General features: G+C 40.5%; 1 protein-coding gene across 3 annotated transcripts in view; it reads right to left on the reverse strand.

Annotated features, from left to right (window-relative positions):
• Positions 1-20,618, reverse strand: part of arhgef7a (Rho guanine nucleotide exchange factor (GEF) 7a) — a 31,363-nt gene extending 10,745 nt beyond the window's left edge. Inside the window, exons 1-12 of one of the 3 annotated variants that reach the window (XM_044048497.1) lie at positions 20,152-20,616; positions 17,540-17,623; positions 7,508-7,592; positions 7,251-7,384; positions 5,753-5,954; positions 4,695-4,783; positions 3,969-4,063; positions 3,684-3,779; positions 3,321-3,443; positions 1,179-1,317; positions 1,036-1,095; positions 781-927 (exon numbers count right to left, since the gene is read on the reverse strand). In XM_044048497.1, the coding sequence (XP_043904432.1) occupies positions 781-927; positions 1,036-1,095; positions 1,179-1,317; positions 3,321-3,443; positions 3,684-3,779; positions 3,969-4,063; positions 4,695-4,783; positions 5,753-5,954; positions 7,251-7,384; positions 7,508-7,592; positions 17,540-17,623; positions 20,152-20,316 (1,419 nt within the window). In that variant the 5' untranslated portion in view covers positions 20,317-20,616. Of the gene's footprint in view, positions 1-780; positions 928-1,035; positions 1,096-1,178; positions 1,318-3,320; positions 3,444-3,683; positions 3,780-3,968; positions 4,064-4,694; positions 4,784-5,752; positions 5,955-7,250; positions 7,385-7,507; positions 7,593-17,539; positions 17,624-17,749; positions 17,824-20,151 lie in introns of those variants that run through there. The other 2 variants (XM_044048509.1, XM_044048503.1) reach the window with 2 other exon arrangements.
• Between the last annotated feature and the right edge of the window lie 369 nt (positions 20,619-20,987).

Raw genomic sequence — 20,987 nt, forward strand, 5'->3', positions numbered from 1 at the left:
CCTGTCAACAAAGCAGGAACCAAGTAATAAACTGAATAACCTTTGCCCTATGTGTCTCCTTCCAAGTGTAAAGGAAAATCTAGTGTGGCCATCAGATGGCAGAGAAACACAAAAGGGGGACGGTTAAGAGAAAAAAACTGTTTATCAATATGCCATCATGATATTGCAATAACAATATTTCACAGCAGTTGTTATTGGGTTACGTCTTTTAGTCTATTTTATTATGTTGTTTTATCTATCAACTGGTTTAGAGTGTCCCACTAACCTCTGCAAGTGTTTGGCCTGTGAGTACCCACAGGAAACCCACACAACTCAACACAGAATGGCCCTCGGTTGAACCGGGATTCGAACCGACAACATTCTAGCTGTGAGGCAACAGTGCTAGCCACTACGACGTTGTATCGCCAACTGCCATATTCTAATTATTATTAGTGGACTACCATGTTGTCAGCCTGCCCTTCTCTGTAACAGGTAGATCATCTGAGAGGAAATCATAATTATACACTGAACACCGACCTTAACAGTGGTCATTTAAAATGATGGAGGTGAACCTACTACCACATTAACAGTTACATCTTGATTGCTATTGATTGGTAAACAAACATGAGCACTTGTCAGATATCAAGTGCTTGATAAAAATACTAATATATGATGCATTTAACTACTAAATACATTTATTGAGCAAAAAATGTGTGATTTATGAATTGTGATATTGATGATTATTTGTAGCCGTCAACAGCAAAGTGAAGTGCAGGAGAAATGGGTGAATGATGCGTGTACCTCAGAGCCAGGACTTTGGACTAAGACCTGACTCATGTAGAGCACTGAGCCCAGGGTCTTGATGTCATCTCCCTCCCACAGCCGGATGGTCTCAGTGAGAATCTGCAGCTCCAGCTCCTTGCGCTTCCGCACCTCCTGGCACTGAGCCTGGCAAAATGGGAAAAGACATCGGTTAAGAAGTCCACTATTAATTAATGCCCTATAAAGTGTGGTTACAGGCTACGTCTGACAAGACAGGAAGTATTTTCGGCTTACAGAGAGATTCTTGAAAGACGCCATGCACTTCAGAATGTCTGGCCTGTCGGGAGAAGACTCCTGAAAGAAAACAATCATTTTAGTTAATAAAAAACATCACAGCCACATCATATCCTATCCAGATAAATAGAAATGACACACACCTCCATGTGCCTCTCCAGTTCTTTGAGTAAGGTGGGGTATTTGTCAATTCTCATGAAGGGTTTACTGAGGCCTGTGGTCAGAGTGAGGATCCCTGGAGTGACTGCACCTCTCCCCTCCATGAACTCCCCCAACACCTCACTGCACAAGGAGGGAAACAAAGAGACACAATGAATAATGAATGTAGGTTATCATGCTACCTTGACGCCCTTCAATGAATTTGATTATGTTGTCTTCATCATGAATATATCCTGGTAGGTTTCAAAGCCAACATACGTTGGCAGCAGCTACCTGAACTATTTTCCCTCTACTTTTCCTCATTATTTATCCTTCACTAGTTTCAAATATCTTTAAGGTTAGACAACACTAATTGGCCAAATGGCATTTACAGGGCAGATGAGAAGCCCAATGTAACATATTTTAAATGTCTTTTTGTCTGACTTACAGTCTGAAAACTAAATGTACTCAGTCTGTAAGTCTATAACAGAGGTCACTAACAGGCGGACCGCGGTCCGAGTCCGGACCCAGACACCATTCTATATGGACCTGGACCGACAGTCAATAAATTATTATTATTATTAGTATTTTAAGAGGTCCTTCAATTTTGACCGGTTTAGCGAATAAGGAAATCCACTGACCAATTGCATTCGAGTTAAGTCATCCCACGTGATGCCATTAAAGCCAATCAAATGCCTGTATTCCGTGAACATTGCAAACCTGAATACAGACAGATGAACGAGGTGCGAAGCGAGTGACAGACGGAGAGACAGAGAAAAATAACGAAACATGGCACTTTCTAAGACGAGAAAAGTGGACAGCGAAACCTTTCACCCCTGAATGGACAGACTCATTCATATTCATTCTTCCCTCTGGAAGCACAAAACCAGTCTGTCTCATATGCTCAGAGACTGTGGCAACGTGAAACTGAGACAAAGCAAAAAAGTTTTTGACCAAACATAACCACTCAAGTCTGAACTGAGGTCACAGAAAATAAGCACAAAAATAAATTAAAAACAAATAAAGACAGAAGAAAATAATACATATCTTCAGTATAAGATATCTGTATAATTGTATAAAAGTGACAATAAACATTGTCGAAATGTTTTTTGTAACTCCTGGAGTAACAGATATAGGCAATATAGCAATATATAGTCCTATTCTAACTCCTAAAGATGCTTCACAACCCATGTCCAAGAATAAACAGTCAAGACTTAAGAGACAAATGTGAGTGGAGAGCTGGAGAGAATAGTTTGGAGTCTACTGAAAGTAAGCGCTGCAAAGAATTATTCACTTTTTTATAATGGTTGAATATGTAGCTGATGTGAACAATGAAGATGAACCATTTGAATTTAGATGAATTTTGTTCGAGCTGGAGTGCGCTGACAAACAGCTCAGAGGAGGGTGAACTCCTGGCAGCAAGAATAAACCTACGCCCACAGCGAGAGAACGCCTATGTTGTCAAGAGTGCCGACGTCTGAAATAGGTTGTGATGCGCCCACGAAAGACACCTCAGACTTTACACAAAACTGTCACGTCACGTCAGAGGATTGCATGTGTGTGTGTGTGTGTGTGCATATGTTGAGCGAGTGGCTGAGCCAGGAAGGGAGCAGTGCAGTTTTGCATGCGTGTGTGTGTGTGTGAATATGACTGCATGCACTCTTGATACATTTCCTGCTAGGTTGGTGGAGTAATTACAGTTAATTCTTCAGCTAAACCCTTACCATGATGTGTGGTGCAGCAGTGAAAAGGATGCCCCCCTCCAACTACATTCTGTTTTTTATATACCAGTCTTGTGGTGTACAGAAAATTCATATCATAAAAACATGAAAAACGGTTTTCGGTATGAACCGGTACACCACCCATCACTAGTAGAATGTCACTGTAGCCACTGCAGTTGAACCAATCTGCTGGACCAATTCTTAAAAGTTACACGCCGTCATTTATTAACATAAATCCCACCATTCTCCTTTAAAAAGATTCTTAAAGACAGATTTTTCTCCTCTTCACACATCATATATGCAAGACAACAGTGGCTCAGGCGCTTTGGTGTGTGTGTGTGTGTGTGTCTGTGTGCGTGTGTGTCAGATGATATCTTTTTCATTACTTGACTCAGACTTTAAATGCATTTAAAACACTAAACGTACCTGTGCTGGGTGAGCACATTCACTGCACATGGGTGGTTGGAGCAGTAACTGACATACAGAGCTTTCATCTGTGGCATGAGGTTGAGGAAGAAGCTCCCGACCCTCTGCTGGCTTTCTGGAAGCCTGAAGGAAAATAAATATCACACACTGATAAAAATATATCTGCACAAACTCTTGTACACCAGTAAGAAATCACAGAGGAGCAGGAGTGTATGGAAAGTGTGGTCTCAGACATAATGCTGTACTTGTATGTTTCACATAGAAGCTGTAGTACTATGAATGTAACACTAGATGTCCCTCTGATTATTATGAAACAGTGCAGATGCTGCTGCAGTGGGGCTGCGTGTACAGGGAGGGACTGACTTGGTGCACTCCTCCAGTGATTGGACGAGCATCTGCTGGAAGGTGCTGATCTCCTCCAGGTTTCCCAGAATGAGAGCCACATCCGAGAAGCTCAGTCTAATAATAACAGGAAAAGTGATGACATATTCAGTGAATGTAAATGTCAGGCATTGAATTTTGATAAAATGTTTTCCTTTGTTATGGAAAGGTACAAAATCTGACTGATCCAGCTTCCTGTTTAACAATGATTATGTGAGAATAGCTTGATTCTGGTTTGATCAAGGTCTTGGTGTAAAGAAGTCATACTTGTCAATGCACTGAAGAGGTCGCAGGTAGTTTGTCAGGAGGCTCTGAAGGTCCTTGGAATATTCTGTCTCTGTTTCTAAAATGTTTTGCAACACCTGCATTAGAAGAGGAAAATATGAGTTTGAATTAAGTCTGAAAAACATTTGGCTTTGGAAGTTGGACAGTGTTTTACTTTCACTTTTTGTGGGGATGACAGTTAAGTTAAGCTTTACTTTATTTCATTTGAGCCACAATCTTTTGGTTAAAAACTTATTGTAATATTACTTTTTGAGTAAAATACCTCCTTAATCCTAAAAGTTGGCCCAATAGAAATTATTTAAATAAAAAAAAATATATATATATATGTACTGTTTTTCCAAAAATCTAACATTTTGTTACTTTACTATATATGTGACCAACAAATCTCAAATTCAAATGATGAGAATGAAAGTGATCAACTACAGTTAACAATGAAACTGCAGTTAGCATCAGATCGATCAAATCGGAGGTGGAGACTCATCTTTCATAAATATCAATAAACCACATTTGATTCTGCTCCAACAGATACAAAGCAGCAATATGTAGAAACTTATTTTTACACATGCAAACATACAGGCAGATGTTAACAAAAGACACACAAACAAAAAGCCTTAAACATAGAGAGAGGCATATCAGTAGAGAAGTGAGAGACAGAAGTGAGAATGAAAATAAGACTGATGTCAAATAACTGCTCAAGTGTCTTCTTACCAAGTTGTAGTACGTCTTGCTGATCGCAGACGTGTCGAAGCCTTTCGGTGGACTCTTGAGAGTAGCAGACTTGGGAGACACTTGCTTGTCTGAGATCAGAAAGAAAAGAAATGAAATGCAGCACATGTGCCAAATCAGTATATTGTACTGTACATGCTAAGCCAACAATTTCAACAAACACTGACCCTTCATTTTATAAACAGTATTATGGACTGATCTACCATCTGCATTGAAAATACCTTTCAATTAGAATGACAATAGTTTAAAAACATGTTCTCATGTGTTTTTTAGATTTCAAACAGAAAGTAGAAAAATAAATGTCAAAGACGTGGATCGGATTTAGGGTGACTGCCTCATGTCTTTCCAACAAGTGTCAAAACAACAGACCACAGCAAGGCCTTAAGAGGCAGCAGATGTGATGCTTTGTTACTGTGGTGAGGCCAGATGGAATGACAGCAACAACAAAACTGTCATGTTGTCCACAATTTGGACTTTTTCCCAATCAGAGAGATGTAAAAACATCTGTGTAGAATATTATCTAAGCTGTAAAATTGCTCTGTGCCCATGTGATTTGAAGGCAACTGACAGTTTTAGAGGTTGTACTGTAAATAAAGATGGGTGACATCATTTTTTTGAGTCTGTCAACAAATAAAACATATTTTCCAACACTTTTGCACCATTGAATTCCTGCAGCACTGCAGAATTTCCTCCTTATGCTCTTTTGTGACACATTTACAAATACTAGATATTGCATTTCATCATATTGCAATTTAGATTCATTTATGAATACATTTTCAGACCGAGAAGGACCATACAACCACTGCGCTCTGCATATGTATTCATTGTGGCCCCAGTCATTTAAATCATTTTTATAGCATTGATGTATGCTCAGGTTATGCTTTCATTAGCTGTTTGATGCTATTTAAACATGGTGAAATGTCATTATGTGGCTTCATTTTTGCAAGCTGGAGGAAGCGGTGTCAGCCATCCAATGCCACAACTGGCATAAGATGGCACCCATCATATGGAACCTGCTTAGAAGTTGGTGGAGAACCTACCAGAGCCTTTGACCTCACGGACATAGTTGCTAGGAAACCACCCGGTCTTGCCATTGAGCGTGCCCTCCCACCAGCCGCCATCCTCCTGACGAGTCACACCGATCAGGTCCCCCTTGTCAAAGGTGAGCTCATCCTCGTTGGTCTGCTGGAAGTTGAAACGTGCCCTCACCAGCAGCTGCTGTCCACTGTTTTCTGACATGTCCTGCCATGGATAAGGGAGGGAGGGGCATTGTCGAAAGGAAATGTATACAGCGATCACCACATAGCGTGACTCTGTTATGACTCAGTTTAGGCTTTATCTATTTTGTGAAACCACATTGTGTAACATTTATCATTCATCATACATTCTTGTGTTCATTATTCACATCCAATACGTTGCAAAATCTAATTTCTAAGGTACAATTACACTGTGACTACAATTTTGGCCGTTTGCCTCCAAATACTTCCATCAATCTATAATATGTGATATATAACTATCAGAGTTAGGAGTTTTGGCTAAACTACGATTGAGTGCTGACTCAATGAAGCTGTGACATGCAGCAGATGGGACTCGCCTTGTTGAAATTGTGGATTTCATTTGAGAGGAACATGGAGAATAAAGCTATAATAAACCTATAAAAGGTTAGTATACACCCAAAGAGACCATACAGGTACCTAGTTAGCGTGCTAACTTTACTCTAAGCAAAGAAGTGATAGAAAAAGAAGCTAATCAAGAGTTTACACTAGCTGTGCTTTCCACCAGTGGAATGGAGAGGCTATATACTAAATTGGCTCTTAATCCCAGGTCATACTATCCAGGTCTGCTGGTACACAGAGGTCTGCAAGGGTACACATGATGGAAGACAAAAGCAAGGACACTGAATCTACACAGACCTACGTGCATACTGCACATGCTCCCTGTAGCACAACACTTCCCGGTCCAATTTATGTGTGCGCCCTTTTTTGGTCAAAAGAGACAGCGAAGAAGACGCTTACCATAAAAACGTGAGATGATGTGAGGACAGAGGACATATAAATGAAGCCGGACTCCTGGTGTGAAACCACCAGTATAGGAATAGGAGTATACATGTAGACTCCTTAAATGAACGCAACCGTGGGCATGTACATGCATAAGAAAATAAAAAGTGCAAACGAAACCTAGAAAGTATGACCCAGACCTACAGACATCTCATGTTTCCAAGTCTCTATACATTTTTCTTTTGGAATGTTCATTTGAAGAGAGCAGAGCAGAGATCACCTCTTCTAATCACTAGAGGTAATTAAAAACACTATATGTGAGTCAGAAGGGCTTTAAAAAATCTCTTATAGACGTTGTTATATAGTTCTTTCCTTTATCACCTTGTAAACATTGATTAATCATAACTACTTAACTGTATTATTATGTATTCTGCATTGTGCAGTGATTATTCACTTGTAGCCGACAGCTGTGAGAAATAACACATTACCAGGTGTCATGTGTTTTGTGTTTATAGTTAGTGGTAGTAAGAGTTGGCCTCACCAGACTGCGGAACTGGTTCTGCAGCAGCTTGGAGGATCGGCCCAGTGAAGCCTGAGAAGACAGCGACTCAAACGACTTGATGCGGTGGGCTGAAGAGTGTCGGGCACACACCGAATCACTGCCCACGCCGATATCTGGACAGAGAGGCCAAAATATAAATACACCAGACCTGATATTTGCAGTCAGCGCCCACACGCCTGTGACTACTCGCATGTCTTTCATCAAACAGAACTCCCACTGCAAACATTTTCACTAACCTGCAGTCACTTTGTTCAGCGTAACCAGACTGCTCAGCACCTTTGAGAAGTTGAGTCCCAGCAGCAGGTCACTGGCCTCGAATGGCTGTGGGTGAGAGGACAGGGACAGAGACAGAGACAGAGACAGAGAGAGAGAGTGAGAGAGAGCGATCCATCAGCTATTTTCCTTTTAGAGCCAATTGCTAATTTCAGTGGCGCACTGCAAAAGCTGAGCAGTAAATCAATATGTCTTGACAAAAGTAGCTGGTGAATCGCACAATTTCAGCAGAAAAACAAATCTATTACATCTGAAGAAACAGCCTCCATTTGCAGCTCTCTACAAAACCACCTGATTTACTGTGCGTTAAATAGGTTATTGACACACAATGAGCTCATGTGTTCACTCAGTGAAGAGCAAATTATCAAAGGAGACCAACCAGTGGCATTGCTATGGTCCGTATTTATGGCCTGTATTTAGCTTTTCTAGAATTAGAATTCGGTTTTATTTGCACTCCCACCAGTGAGTGATAACCCATCCTTTTTACACAGCAGTGATGAACACCCACAGACTGGGACTTATCAGCACTTGGGGAGCAATGGGGGTTGGTACTTTGTTCAAAAACACCCCAGCCCTTGAACAGTCCTGGGATTTGAAGCAGCAACCCTCCAGTTACAAGCCCAATTCCCTTCCACTTTCTCATGGGCTGCCCCTGCTTGGCCACTTAGGCTAGTCTTGATGACAAAGCTGCTACACTTTTTACACAGTTTTTTCATTGCAGCACTTTTTCCATCACACATCTATCATAGTTATTTAGACGCTGCTGCCACAGCTGTCAGGAACAACTTGGGTTTACATGTCTCGGCACCTCCCCTCTGGCACTGTTCATTCCTATGAAGCTGGGTTATGCAGCCCATAGAGTTTGTGCAGTAGTGTTACTCCCATAATGCCTGGAAATACGACTTTTCTGGGCTTGTTATGGCCTTTAGGAAATGTTTACAAAATATCTATAAATGCCTATGCCCATGTCTCGAGGTGACCTGTCAACAGTTTTACAGGTATCTGTCTTACAATTGTGGTCTATGGGAAAATTGCTTTTTGAGTCTCCCATGAGTCCTCTATCCAGTTCCTGTAATATATCCACGGCATGTGATGGAGGAATGAACAGTGCATGTAGGAGATGTGGCCTCAATATCCCTGCAGTAATAGCATTGATATTAAACTGGGTCTGAATCAAATCTGACAGTTTTAGCCAAGATTATGCTTTTATTTACCAACTACATTTAAACTCCCAACTTTCAGTTTTGAACATTTACAGTTTATTGCCGTGAATTCCCAGAAATTCCTGTTAACTCCCATGGAAAGTTTCCACTTCTGAAAATTGTGCAACCCTATTAGTGACACAAATCTGATTTGAAAACTGGAGCTGATGATTGGATTTCTGCATCCACACAGTACTCAAAAGATCACACCTTGATGGATTTCTTTCTTTTTTTTGATAAAATAAAGATTTAGAACAACTACTTATCCTTTAACAGCAGCAGAAGAGTAGCTAAGCACTGTTTATGTCACTTTCAGCATGACACTCATCAGCCTCTACTTTAGTATGAATGGCAGTGATTGTATCTGTGCTGATGACTGCAGTTGTCCTCTCTCCTCAAGAGTAACGGGTTCAAATGATTAGCCTCCTCCTGCTTCAGTTATATCTGAGTCTGAGTGACTGTGAGATATGTCTCTTTCATCTTCGGCTCTGATTGCAGATATGCCCTCAAGAGACACGTGGTTGACTGTGAATGCGAGTGTGTGTGTGTTGAGTAGATGTCTATATGTGTTATTGTGTTTGTGCATGAGCTGAAATGCTCGCTGTCCTTGGTGAGTGACCATGAGAAAGCAATCCCTTCTTCAACCATCCAAACTTTCACATGGACTGAAACTCCGTCCAGTATAGCCGTGTTTCCACCAAGTGGAAAGGTTCAGTTTGGTACAATGTGGTATGTATTTTTTGTGTTTCAATTAGGAATAGTACCAACATAACCAACCAATCTTTTTTTTGGTACCATTCCCTTTGGGTACCAGAGCAAAATGGTACAGTACGAGCAGTCTAGCTCCACCCACGACAGTTAGAGGATTGGGAAGCTCATCTGTTTTCATAAAAAGTGAAGATTGTGAATAGCTGTTGTGCCCCAACAGTCAGGGCAACTAGTAATGGAAGAAGCAGTTCTTCTTGGTGTACTGAATAGATTAGAATTCTTTAATTAAAAAGATCAGTTCACAGAATCTTTCAATACTTCCTGCATGACCATGCTCCATGAGTGAGTCGACTTCATCTGTCTCACTGAACTGATATACAGTTGTAGAGTTTTAGACATTTCCTTGTTCAGTGTTGGAGATTAACGCAAGTTTTCATGTTTTTTAAGTCTTTTAAACTAATCTACAGTAGAGTCCGGCATTATTCTTGGATTTGCTGAGGCTGATTCTGACAGTTTAAGCTGCTGAATCACTCAGGGCACATGTTCAGTAGTTTGTTGATTCATGCACAGCACGTTCAAAGAACTAATCACTTTATGTACCAGAACCTGAGAGGTCCCAGTTGGCTGTTTTTCTTAGATTGTAGGTTTCAACATGCAGAAGCAGAAACTATGAAAGGTGGGGATCGTTTGGAACTGGATAGAGATCCTTTGCACCAAATAATTTTTTGGCTTTATTTATGTATTCATAACACTAAGCACTTTTTTACGTTATGTAATGACTTGAAACACAATAACTTAACTAACTTCATTTACCTCTTTGTTTCTGAATTGCCCGAGTGTTGTTTAAAAGTGTCCCTTCTCGTCCTCCTCTCATCACAGTGGCAGCTGAGTAGCAGCATTACTGAGTCTGTATACTTTCCTCTCATTACGGACCGAGTTTTTTTCTTTAGCTGAAGGACACAAATCCTCAGTTCAGTTCATTCACCCCAACGATTCATTCTTAACCAGAATTTTTGTTTGGGGGATACAAGAAACTTGCCTCTCACTATTCAGACTTGTTTCCACTAGGTAGTACAGTTCAGTTCTTTTGGCAATCATTCCACCTTTTTTGACATTCGAGATCTGTCTGTAAAAATCTGATTTTAGACTATATGCACAGGCACTTCCTGGTTTTAAAAAAAAGAAATCTCTGCATCTATAGCTTACCAGAAATAATTGGGTGGAGGCTGTACATACAGTACAACAGTTCTCCACTTCTGTCGCCTCACAACACAGAAGTGGCTAACTCAGGGCTAACAACAAAGACAACTACTTCAAGACAATGTTAACATCATCTATATTGGAAACATATTATTTCCCCTCAACAATAACTGAACAGATTGAGAAACAATTTGCTGCCCAGACTTTCAAAAGCAATCTGGTGAAAATCTGGATATGCAAAAAAAAAATCTGCTTTATTTGGCAGTCTGAGAAAGGCCCATTATACCTGCTGGGTACATGGAAGTTGTCTGTTGGCTCTTTTGCCCCTTTCTCATGATACATGCTAAATATCACTTTAATCGGATCCCTATTAGAGGGTTGACACATCTCATCTTAACAGTGAAGCATGGTGAACAGTCCACATTAAACATTCATGCAGGAAGATAATGAACATGACTAACATGACAGGCTCAGACATGTTTGCTAGGCCTTGGCATCACAGCCAGGTAATGATCCCTCAGAGCACAATGGTGCAACTCCCCTGTGTGACTCAGCACACGACTAATGCTATTTGCTCCCGCACTTTTCACAATTGAGGAAAATGAGTGTTTACCTGCCCAGGGTTTCACAACCAACAACGCCATGTGTGTGTTTGAGTGAGCAGTGTTGCTCATATTTGTGTGTACATGCTCTATCCGGGGACTATAGCTGGAAATTAGCTATAGCTAAATCTGGTAAATAACGTATTTTGCACTGTCCCTGATACAGATACATTTAATAATGGGTTTGTTCGTTTTTATTGTTATTTCATTATCAAATTCAAGCACATTTCAAGGACTATTTTCACGGTCCATTTTCAAGCTTTCTCTCAAGTACCCTGCAGGAGATGTAAATTGTATATTTTATTAAGAATACATACAAACTAAATAGGGTCATTTCACTTCATCATATAAACAGAGGTATTTGACAATTAACATGTTAGAAGGATATGAAATTAAAGCAGAAAGGCACACCGTAGCTGTCATAAAAACTCACAGCTGAGTAAAAACATTTTTTTAACTAAAAATTTACTTTTTCTGTTGAATTCAGGGCTTGATTCCCACTCATACTGTATTTTTAAATGTACAGTTTAGACTAAGACATGATGAGCTACACATGGTACACATGGTTGAGGCTGTGTGAGTCAAATGCAGTGATTTATTTTAGTGCAGTGATTTATTTTAGACCAAAACATTTACATTTATGGATCAGCCAGTGCTAGCCTGATTCATTTGGGCTGCTGTGCAAGAAGAGGATTGATCCATCTTTGAGTGCTTTGGGTCGGGGGAGGGGCCCAAGGCGGCACCCACTGATCGTTGAGAAGTAAAACGATTCATGCTTTCACGTCAGAGTCTCCAAAACTCTCCAATAACAACACAAAAAGTTGCTAGATTTGTTGCTAGTTGTTTTTTTGAAGAACAAGTCACTACAGGGGTCTGAATACTCCAAGTATAGCAAACAAAGTAGACAAGTTGGTAATACTGCCGATGCCTGGCTGGAAGGTGTGTATGTAACACAATTTGTGCTTCTCGTAAAATCCGACAATCAGACAGTAGGCGGAGTGGAGACAGCTTCCAACCTCCCTGCAAAAAGCAATTTAACCATCACAATGAATTCAAAGCTGTTGAATGTAAAAATACTGCTTATATTTGACATTGCTTGTCAACTAAGGCTGAAACAATACTAATCAATTAATCAGGAAATCAACTTTACTTACAACAAATTCTGTGGTGAAAAATAAGAATTTAGGCTACGTCTCCTGAGGTAGACCAACAATCAGTGAAGTAAATCACCAAAATAACGCACAAACATTAAAACACTCCATTCTGGAAATACAACAGAAAATCAATCAAGAAAAAAAAAACGTACTGCAATGTATATTACAAGAATACAGCAATGGCAAACGCTTGATTATATGCATATGGTTCACGTCATCTTAGCTCAATGCAAATGTAAAAATACATCAACTTAAATTAATATTAATTTACTTGAGTTAACAACCTAACTGATAATCAGAGAAAAATCTAAATGTAGATAGTAGGGCTGGGGGATATATGGGTAGTAAGAGTTATACCGGTATATTTTTGAAAGAGATATGTAGTTGAGACAATATTGCCATACCGGTATATTAAATATTATTTTTATGTTGCCTTGCGAACACTATTTAATAAAGCCGACCGCTTCTCTCTGAGCCTAAAAGCCTAGATCAGCTGCTCAATCATGCCCAGAAAAAGAATAATGGCGCTGTTATTTTCCTAAATAAAATGTGTACTTTTACTGCGATACATTTTTCTTAACCATCTTTGTTACTCGTTAAAATAAAAGTTGAGCTGGTGACGTAATGCCTGTTTGTTGTTGCTAGTTTTAGCGGCACCAGCTGTTAGCCACAGATTTCGCCTCCAAGTAGACTTAAAACACATCAGCGGCTCTAGTCTCCGGGTTTCTGTTGTACACTCCAGACGCCGGGTCATATAAAGCAAATAAACCAGAAAATATTCGATTCATCAATTATCAACAGTTGTAGATTAATTTAGTGACTGATTAATAATTGATTGATCATTACAGTCCTAACTAATTCAAGGCAGTCGAGCAACAGCGCGACATTCTTCTCCACAGGGCAAGTCACCTGACCTCAACCCAGCTGATCATGTGTCTTAATTCTCTAAGACAGGGGTGAAGGGGAAAAGTGCTCCAGGCGAGCAGGAAATGAGAGATTATAACCCGGCTGGAGAATGTTTTTATTTGATTTGAAGTATTAGTCTGAACAAATCATACGTCTTGTTGTGGTGAGGACAGCTACAGTACAAACGCTGCTGAATTATGATGACGTCTACGAGTCAATCTCGGACTGCAAGAAACATTTGACATGCATGGAACTGACTTAAGCTCACTTTGACTGTGGCACAACTGGGGCATGATATGCTTGGGAAGTCTCTCTGTTCATGATTCATTTATGGAAATGTAAGCAGGCTAGTTCCTTATAGTCATTATTGATTCATTCATCCATTATTTCTTTCAATTGATCAGTTCATTGTATACTTGAGATTAGAATGAAGCCATCTTTGCTTTGTCTGACTGACAGCCCAAATCTGAAATAGCTTAAACTTACTGTAAAATACTACAGGGGAATAAATACAAAAGCACTCTTGCCTTTGCAGCAAGTAGACCGGGGTTGGAACCTCGTCTTTCTGCATAGAGTTTGCATGTTCTCCCCACAGTTCTCTCGTGCAATACGGGAATTAGGTAAATTGGACACTCTACATTGACCGTAAGTGTGTGAGTGAGAGAGTGGATGGTTGTTAGTCTCTACGTGGCTCATAGAGACCCTATTGTGGAGGATAAAGTGGTAGAAAATGGATGGATGACAAAGATAAAGAAAGCAACTGAAATATAATCTACATAAACTAACAAGCCAACTACATCTAAATAGCTTAGATTTGTTTTGATAGTTTGTTCAGCCATAACATATTTGAGGTTTTCACATGGGAATTTGTCACTATTTAATGGACATTCAATAAATTTGAATATATAAAAAAAAGCCTGGGACCAACACCATAAAACATGTCTCAAAACGTTGTAAATACCTTAAATTCAATTCAATTCAAAAATGCTTGAACTGAATGTAATGGGGCCTTACATTTGTGCTGTGGTATTTGGTCTCGTCTTTGTTTTTGATGACAATGGATTTTTAACTTTCTACTCAGTCGAGACAGATGGATCTGTAACTACTGTCGAAGAAGCCGAAGGGTGAGGTTATTGTTCTACAGGGACCAGAGCGGTCATGGGGATTCTAATGATCACTTCCTGTGGTCAAAGGCATTAGAGGTTAAGGGTCAGTGCCTGCAGCTGCCTAAGTGTGAGACAAAGATTTTTAACTGCAGGAGCATTTCGATGAGCTCAGTACAGTAGAAATACAGCAAAATCAAACATCCATTTTAACTCAAAATGAGGAAGGTCAAGAGTGTCAAGTGCCAAATATAGCATGTGGGTCTCTTTCACATGTAAAGCGGGTCACTGCGCTAATCTGCAGCCACAGCTACACCTGGGGTCAGAGCCAGCAATGCTCCGAGCTCTGGAGAAGTTCCATCTACAGACTCATTCCAACGTCTCTAGAAGAAGTCTTTCATTAGACAACTCTGTCGGCTCCAAAACGGTTTTTGCTCCCGCTTCTGCAACATTTCTCTCATTTTCCATCATTACCAAATGTGGACATATTGTATATTATCTACTTCAATAGCTATTCAACAAATGTTCACTATTGAAATGTTTAAGCTTTTCTCAAATACACACACAGTTGCTTTGAGTGTTTTTCCTCAGATTTTTGTCTGCTAACAAAGAAGCTTAAAACCACAATTCAATAGTTTATTTAAAGGGGATAAATGTAAAATATGTACAACAGCATTCACTAGCATTTAAAACAGTAACTTCCATCCAATTTAAAACTACTATGAAGCACTGGTTGTCAAAGTTTATGAAACATGGAAGGAGCTGGACTTGAATCGGCATTATTCTGAGTTCATTCACACACAACATACACTTGTTGTTGCTGTGTTGTTGCAGTGTTTCCATCATGGTACAGTTCAGTTTGGTACAGTACGGCATGGTTTGGAATGATAAAGCCCTGAGTCAGGCCTGCATTTCGATAGATAGATAGATAGATAGATAGATAGATACTTCTACAGACCCGCATTTTGCTTCTCCTCTGGACGAGGCACGTTAGCGAGGTCTTTTAGGTTCTGTAAAGTATGGCATTCCTGACCTATAGCTGCAGCTCACTGTGTTTGACAAACTGTTCTAGCAAACCTATGTGTTGGTAACTTATGAGCTGCTGTGTAACTGGGTGTGTGGTAGTGGGTGGAGCAACAGCCCAAAACACCAAACCAAAACATAAACAGAGTTTTCAGCCCACAAATGAATACTTAAGCTCTGAATAAAATGGCTGCACCATTGCTATCAGTGAAGCAATTATTTCAGTTAAACCTGTTTCCTTAATCTCTGATGACATATCATGGTCATTTTAAGGCTTACATAACAAATGTGTTACATGTAGCCAGTACTTGAAGTGGGCAGGTACTGTCCAGTACGCATTTTACTATTTTGAGTACCGATTCTTTTATTTGCATATTGGCACTTCTCACAAGATGCTGTTACTCTGTTAAAGTTATCTGTCCAGTTCATTATTAGGGACCAGAATAATCACTTCTCAGGGGGTGGACTATGTGATGTTCACCCGGTCTCGTGAGAGTGTAGAGTTATTATTTTTTTTATGTTGAACTACAACAATATCTCTCAGGCAGATGATTCGCTGAAGACGAAGAAGAAGAAATGTTCACTAATGTTATATTCACTGACTTCTTGGCACATTTGACAGCAAATAACAGGTCACATAATAAAATCGATTATTACTCAATGTTAGGGCTGCACAATTACAACAAAGGACACAGTTATATGATTAAGCTTAAATGTGTGACGAAAACAGCATTAACGTGAAATTCTGACCCAAAAATACAACAAAAATAGTCAAACAATTGTGAATCATATCACTAACACAAAATCTGTCAAAAATAATGACAATATGATTTTGATCGTAATGGATGTGATCTCCATCACAGGCATCTCAGCTGTTTCACACACTCAGCGTGACAGTGCTGCATCTTGTCCCATCTCCACCTCTTGTTCAGTGGCTGGAAAGCCAGAGGAGCGAGGCGAAGATGAGGAACAGTGACTTTCATTGTCAGGCGACAGGGCGCGTTCAATGACCCCTCTATTCCCAGCCTTCAACTGCACAACATGCTGCCTGCAATTTGCTAGATTATGGAGGTATTCTCCTTAACCCAGAGAGTCATATTTCTAAATATGGGTGAAGACTTCACCTGTGAACAAGACATTACCAGTTTCTATAATAATACTGTAAGTATAATGCAAGGACCAGACCTACTTAGATAACTGTGTCCAGCGGTTTCTGTCGGCATTAAAATGGCGATGTACGCAAACAAATGCATTCAGTGTAGTGTCACAGAAAAAAAAAACAGAGAATATTCACATTACAGAAGCAGAAATGTCCGAACTAGAAGTTGAGTTTGTCAATGCCAAAGAAATCAGTGCAGCTTTGAGTCAATTCTTTTTCTTTCTTTCTTTTTAAAAATATTTACACTTAAAAATAAGAATTGATTGAACACTTATAATCTTCAAGCTTCAATCATTGTGTGTCTACTAATCTAAATATAAATACATTAAACACGTAGTCAAAAAACAAATGAACTTTTGGATGAAAACAAGTGATTTGCCAGAACAAAAATATGAGAAATAATCTGCTGGTAAATTTAACAATAATCACAATAATCACAATCCATTTTATTTTTAAATGGTCACATTTGGCCAAATGAATCGATCCAACTGATTAATCTGTCTAACCAGATCTTTTTTTTATTTGTACAAGAAAATATTTAATAGTCGATAATTATTCGATTCTTTGTTGAAGCTCTGTTGAAGGCGAATCATTGTTTACATTGTTAACAATCGTGGTTTGCATTTTTCCTGTCACAACATTTCACCTACTGTCAATTAGTGTCACCCGAGGCTGCTATAATGTTGCAAAACGTATTTACAACACTGGGCGGACAAATAAAGATCTGTTATCCGAGCGAGATGTGATTGTTCTTGGCTGCTTCGCTCCACTCCTCCACTCTCTCTGGAGCTCCGCTCCACAAACCCATTGTTTGCTCCACACTGAGTTTTCCTCTTTAACATGAAACTCGCATCCAAAACAGCGAATCAATATGGTATAATATGCAAAAAAAAAGCAACCTCTTTATATATGAGCACAATAAAGAGGGGGACACTCACCTCGACGCGGAACGATGTGCAGCCTTTGAGAAACTCCTTTATGTTGCTCAAGCACTCGCCGTCGTTCTTTGGTTCTTGGTAAATCTGGAAATGCGAAAGTGCAGGTTAGAACAAAACACCTCCCGGTGGCGCCGTGCGTGTCTTTGTCCTCTGACTGCTGTTATCTGCGTGTGTGTTGGTGCTAAAGACGTAATTTCTCGTTCTACATACAGCGGAGCATGGCCTGACATTGAGGGAGGCTGTGAACTCGAATCCCGCAGCGCAGGGAAGTGGAGGAGCTTCAGTGCTGGTCGAGGGAAATGACGTAGACAAATAAGGAAGGATCCCCCACTGTTGTTACAGCTACAGCAGCCTATGACTGTGCACTGGTTTGTTTATATAAAAAATATCACAGAATTGATACGGCATCACGTCAGGAAATATCGCGATATTTTAATGAATCAACACACAATTTTATATTGTCAATTTAAGCTACAGTATAGTGATATTGAAAAAGAAGAAAAATGACATTGTTAGCATCATTGCAGCAGGTATTAAGGTAAAGTGAGCAAAATTAAGGAGGTTCATTGGCAAGCAAGTTAATATGCTACCAAGTAAAGATGAATAACCACTTATCAAAAATAAAAGTGTTTGGTTTTTGAAGAATAAGCTGCTTATATGTACTTAAGCTAAGGGGCTGGCTTTACAGAGGCCGCCATCTTAAGCAGACATGTTTCTATTGCGGCCCAAACCAACTTGCATTTTGCATTTTGAAGCAAATAAATATGATAAATGAACCAACAGCAGAAAGATGAAATGTCAGTGGGAGAGAAAAGAGTGTTATGAAAGAGATCCTTTCTGGTCTGTGAAGGCCACCATAGTTCTATGATGAGCTTAAGAAAGAGAGGGATGAGCAGCGGAGTCCTCTATTTGTTGGACTCAACAGTCTCACCATTAGATGTCACTAATTGTTACACGCAAGACTTTTCATTTTCCATTATGATTTTTACGTCATTATTTCATTATAATTGTATATATTTATTTTTTTTTGGAACTATTATAGCCATTTTGATCTGTAAAAGTTTTATATATAATAGATGCTATTTTGGGGATGATAAGTTCATTTAAAGTGTGTGTACATGCATATAAGTGAGTATATGTGTACATACATGGATAGGCGTCCATATGTATGATTTTCTTTTTTTTGCCCTGACATCACCAGAGTTCCAGAGAGAAATCGAGAAAAGAAAACTGCCAGGTTAGCAAAACCGTATCAACATCCGAATTCAGGAACACATCCTGACCTCAGAAATTCTGAGCTGTGAGTATAAATAGACTCTTGCCTTTGCAGCAAGAAACCCAGTCGGAACAAGGGCCTTTCTGCGTGGAGTTTGCATGTTCTTCTCGTGTGTGTGGGTTTTCTCTGGGTTTTCTGGCTTCCTCCCACAGTCCAAAAACATGCAATATGGGGATTAGGTAAATTGGTCACTCTAAATTGACCATAGTTGTGATTGTGAGAGTGGGTGGCTGTTTGTCTCTATGTGGCCCTGTGATGGACTGGCAAGCTGTCCAGGGTGTACCCCGCCTATCGCCTTATGTCAGCTGAGACTGGCGCAGCTCCCCCCTGACCCTCATGTGGAGGATAAAGTGGTAGAAGATGGATGGATGGAGTATAAATACACGGCACCATAAGCACTTTGCCTCTGTCTGCATTTATTCAGTCCCTGTTGAGTGTATTGATTTACATTTTCTCTGTTATTTGTATCAGTGTGACAAAATAAAAAGCACTACTCCAACTAGTACTACTACTGTTACTTCTTCCTTGACACAGATGGGCTACATCTGTGTCAAGGAAGCAGCAGCATGAAAATCACACCAGTGCCACTTTATTTACCTGTGTAAATGTCCAAAAATGGCCAATGAGTCTACATCCCCACTTCAAAAAAACACAGACTTTCCCTTTAAGCCTGGCTGTTGCCTATACGTTGGAGGACACAAACACTGTGCTGTTTCTTTAAATGGAGTGAGAGGGTTCGTCTCTGTCAGTGAGCCTTCTTTGTCAGTCAATGGCGACCTACTCTCTCTCTCTCTCTCTTTCTCTCTCTCTCTCTCTTTCTCGCTCTCTCTCTCTCTCTCTTTCTATGTGTGTGTGCGTGCGTGCGTGCGTGTGTAGATAGCCAGCCATCCCTCACCGGTCATAATAACACTGTTTACACTGCTAATAATACACTGACATACATCACGTTGGATTAAAGAGAAACGTATGGCAGATGTGAAGATATACAGATAAATGTACATTGAAACATATTAAACGGGGCCTTCATTACTATAAGGCCATAAAACACCAGCGGATTGATACATGTGATCAATCATTTTTTTTGTGGTAAACAAGCTGACACACTGCAACCACATCCTGGCGTTGTTTTCGCAGACAATACCCCGGGCTGTCGTGACCTACAAAAGAAATCGCCTCATGGACCAGTGGGCAGAGAGAGAAGCCAGACAACAAACAGCGTCGTTTGCGCGGATCTGAGGGAGCAGCAGCAGCAGCAGCAGCAGCACGACGACGGGGCGGGTTGGCTGGTTTAATAATGCAGAGCAGTGGAGGGGTGAGTGGGTGTATTTGCTCTTACTTTCTCCGTGGAGCCCGGACTGAGCCGCTCCAGCAGCCTGCACAGCACCACGCCATCCTTGAGCGAGCTCTGCAGAAACGCTTCAGGATCCGAGATGGTCTTCTTTGGCGACTCCAACACCCCGAGCGTGATCAGCCATGTAACCGTCTGTTCCGCCGAATTCATGTCCAGTCACGAGAGATCTGATCCAACAAAGCGGTTGCGGTGTTTGTGCGTCTCAACAGCTTCAGCACCGCTGCTCACGCTGTCATCATCTGTGCGTTAGAGCAGAAACATCGCTAATCCAGAGAGAAAATGATGCAGAGAGATGGAGAGGCTACATGAAAAGCATCTGCCTCTGCTGGAGGATGGATGATACGTAGATGGATGGTAGAAATTCAGCAGGTCTGGTTTCCTTCCATGAACGGCGTGTGTGTGTGCGCGCGCGTGCGTTTTCCCTCTAACCTGGCAAGCTGTCAAGTGCGCTTCGCTGTAATGCGTGGAGGCAGCGCACTGCATGCATGCGCATCGCAGCCGCCAGGCACCCAGCCATTGGATGACATCACACCAGAGACAAGCCAGTCCAACCAGTTGTAAGGACACTTCCCTCAGCTGCCTGACATGAATGGGCTGCTTTCTCTGCGAGGCTTTGCATATCCTGCAGTTTTCATGACCACGACATAGACTGTCTGCTGTTATCTAATGCAATCAATTCAAAACAACAGGGTGAGCGCTGAGGAGACAAGAGCAGCTTTAACACATACACACAGAATGCTATTGGTCCAAAACTCACTGGATCGCATATAAGAAACATAAATACATACAATCCATTATGATCCAAAACCCTTGAATATCAA

This window comes from Solea senegalensis, linkage group LG2 (assembly GCF_019176455.1).
Source record: "Solea senegalensis isolate Sse05_10M linkage group LG2, IFAPA_SoseM_1, whole genome shotgun sequence".
Taxonomy (NCBI): domain Eukaryota; kingdom Metazoa; phylum Chordata; class Actinopteri; order Pleuronectiformes; family Soleidae; genus Solea; species Solea senegalensis.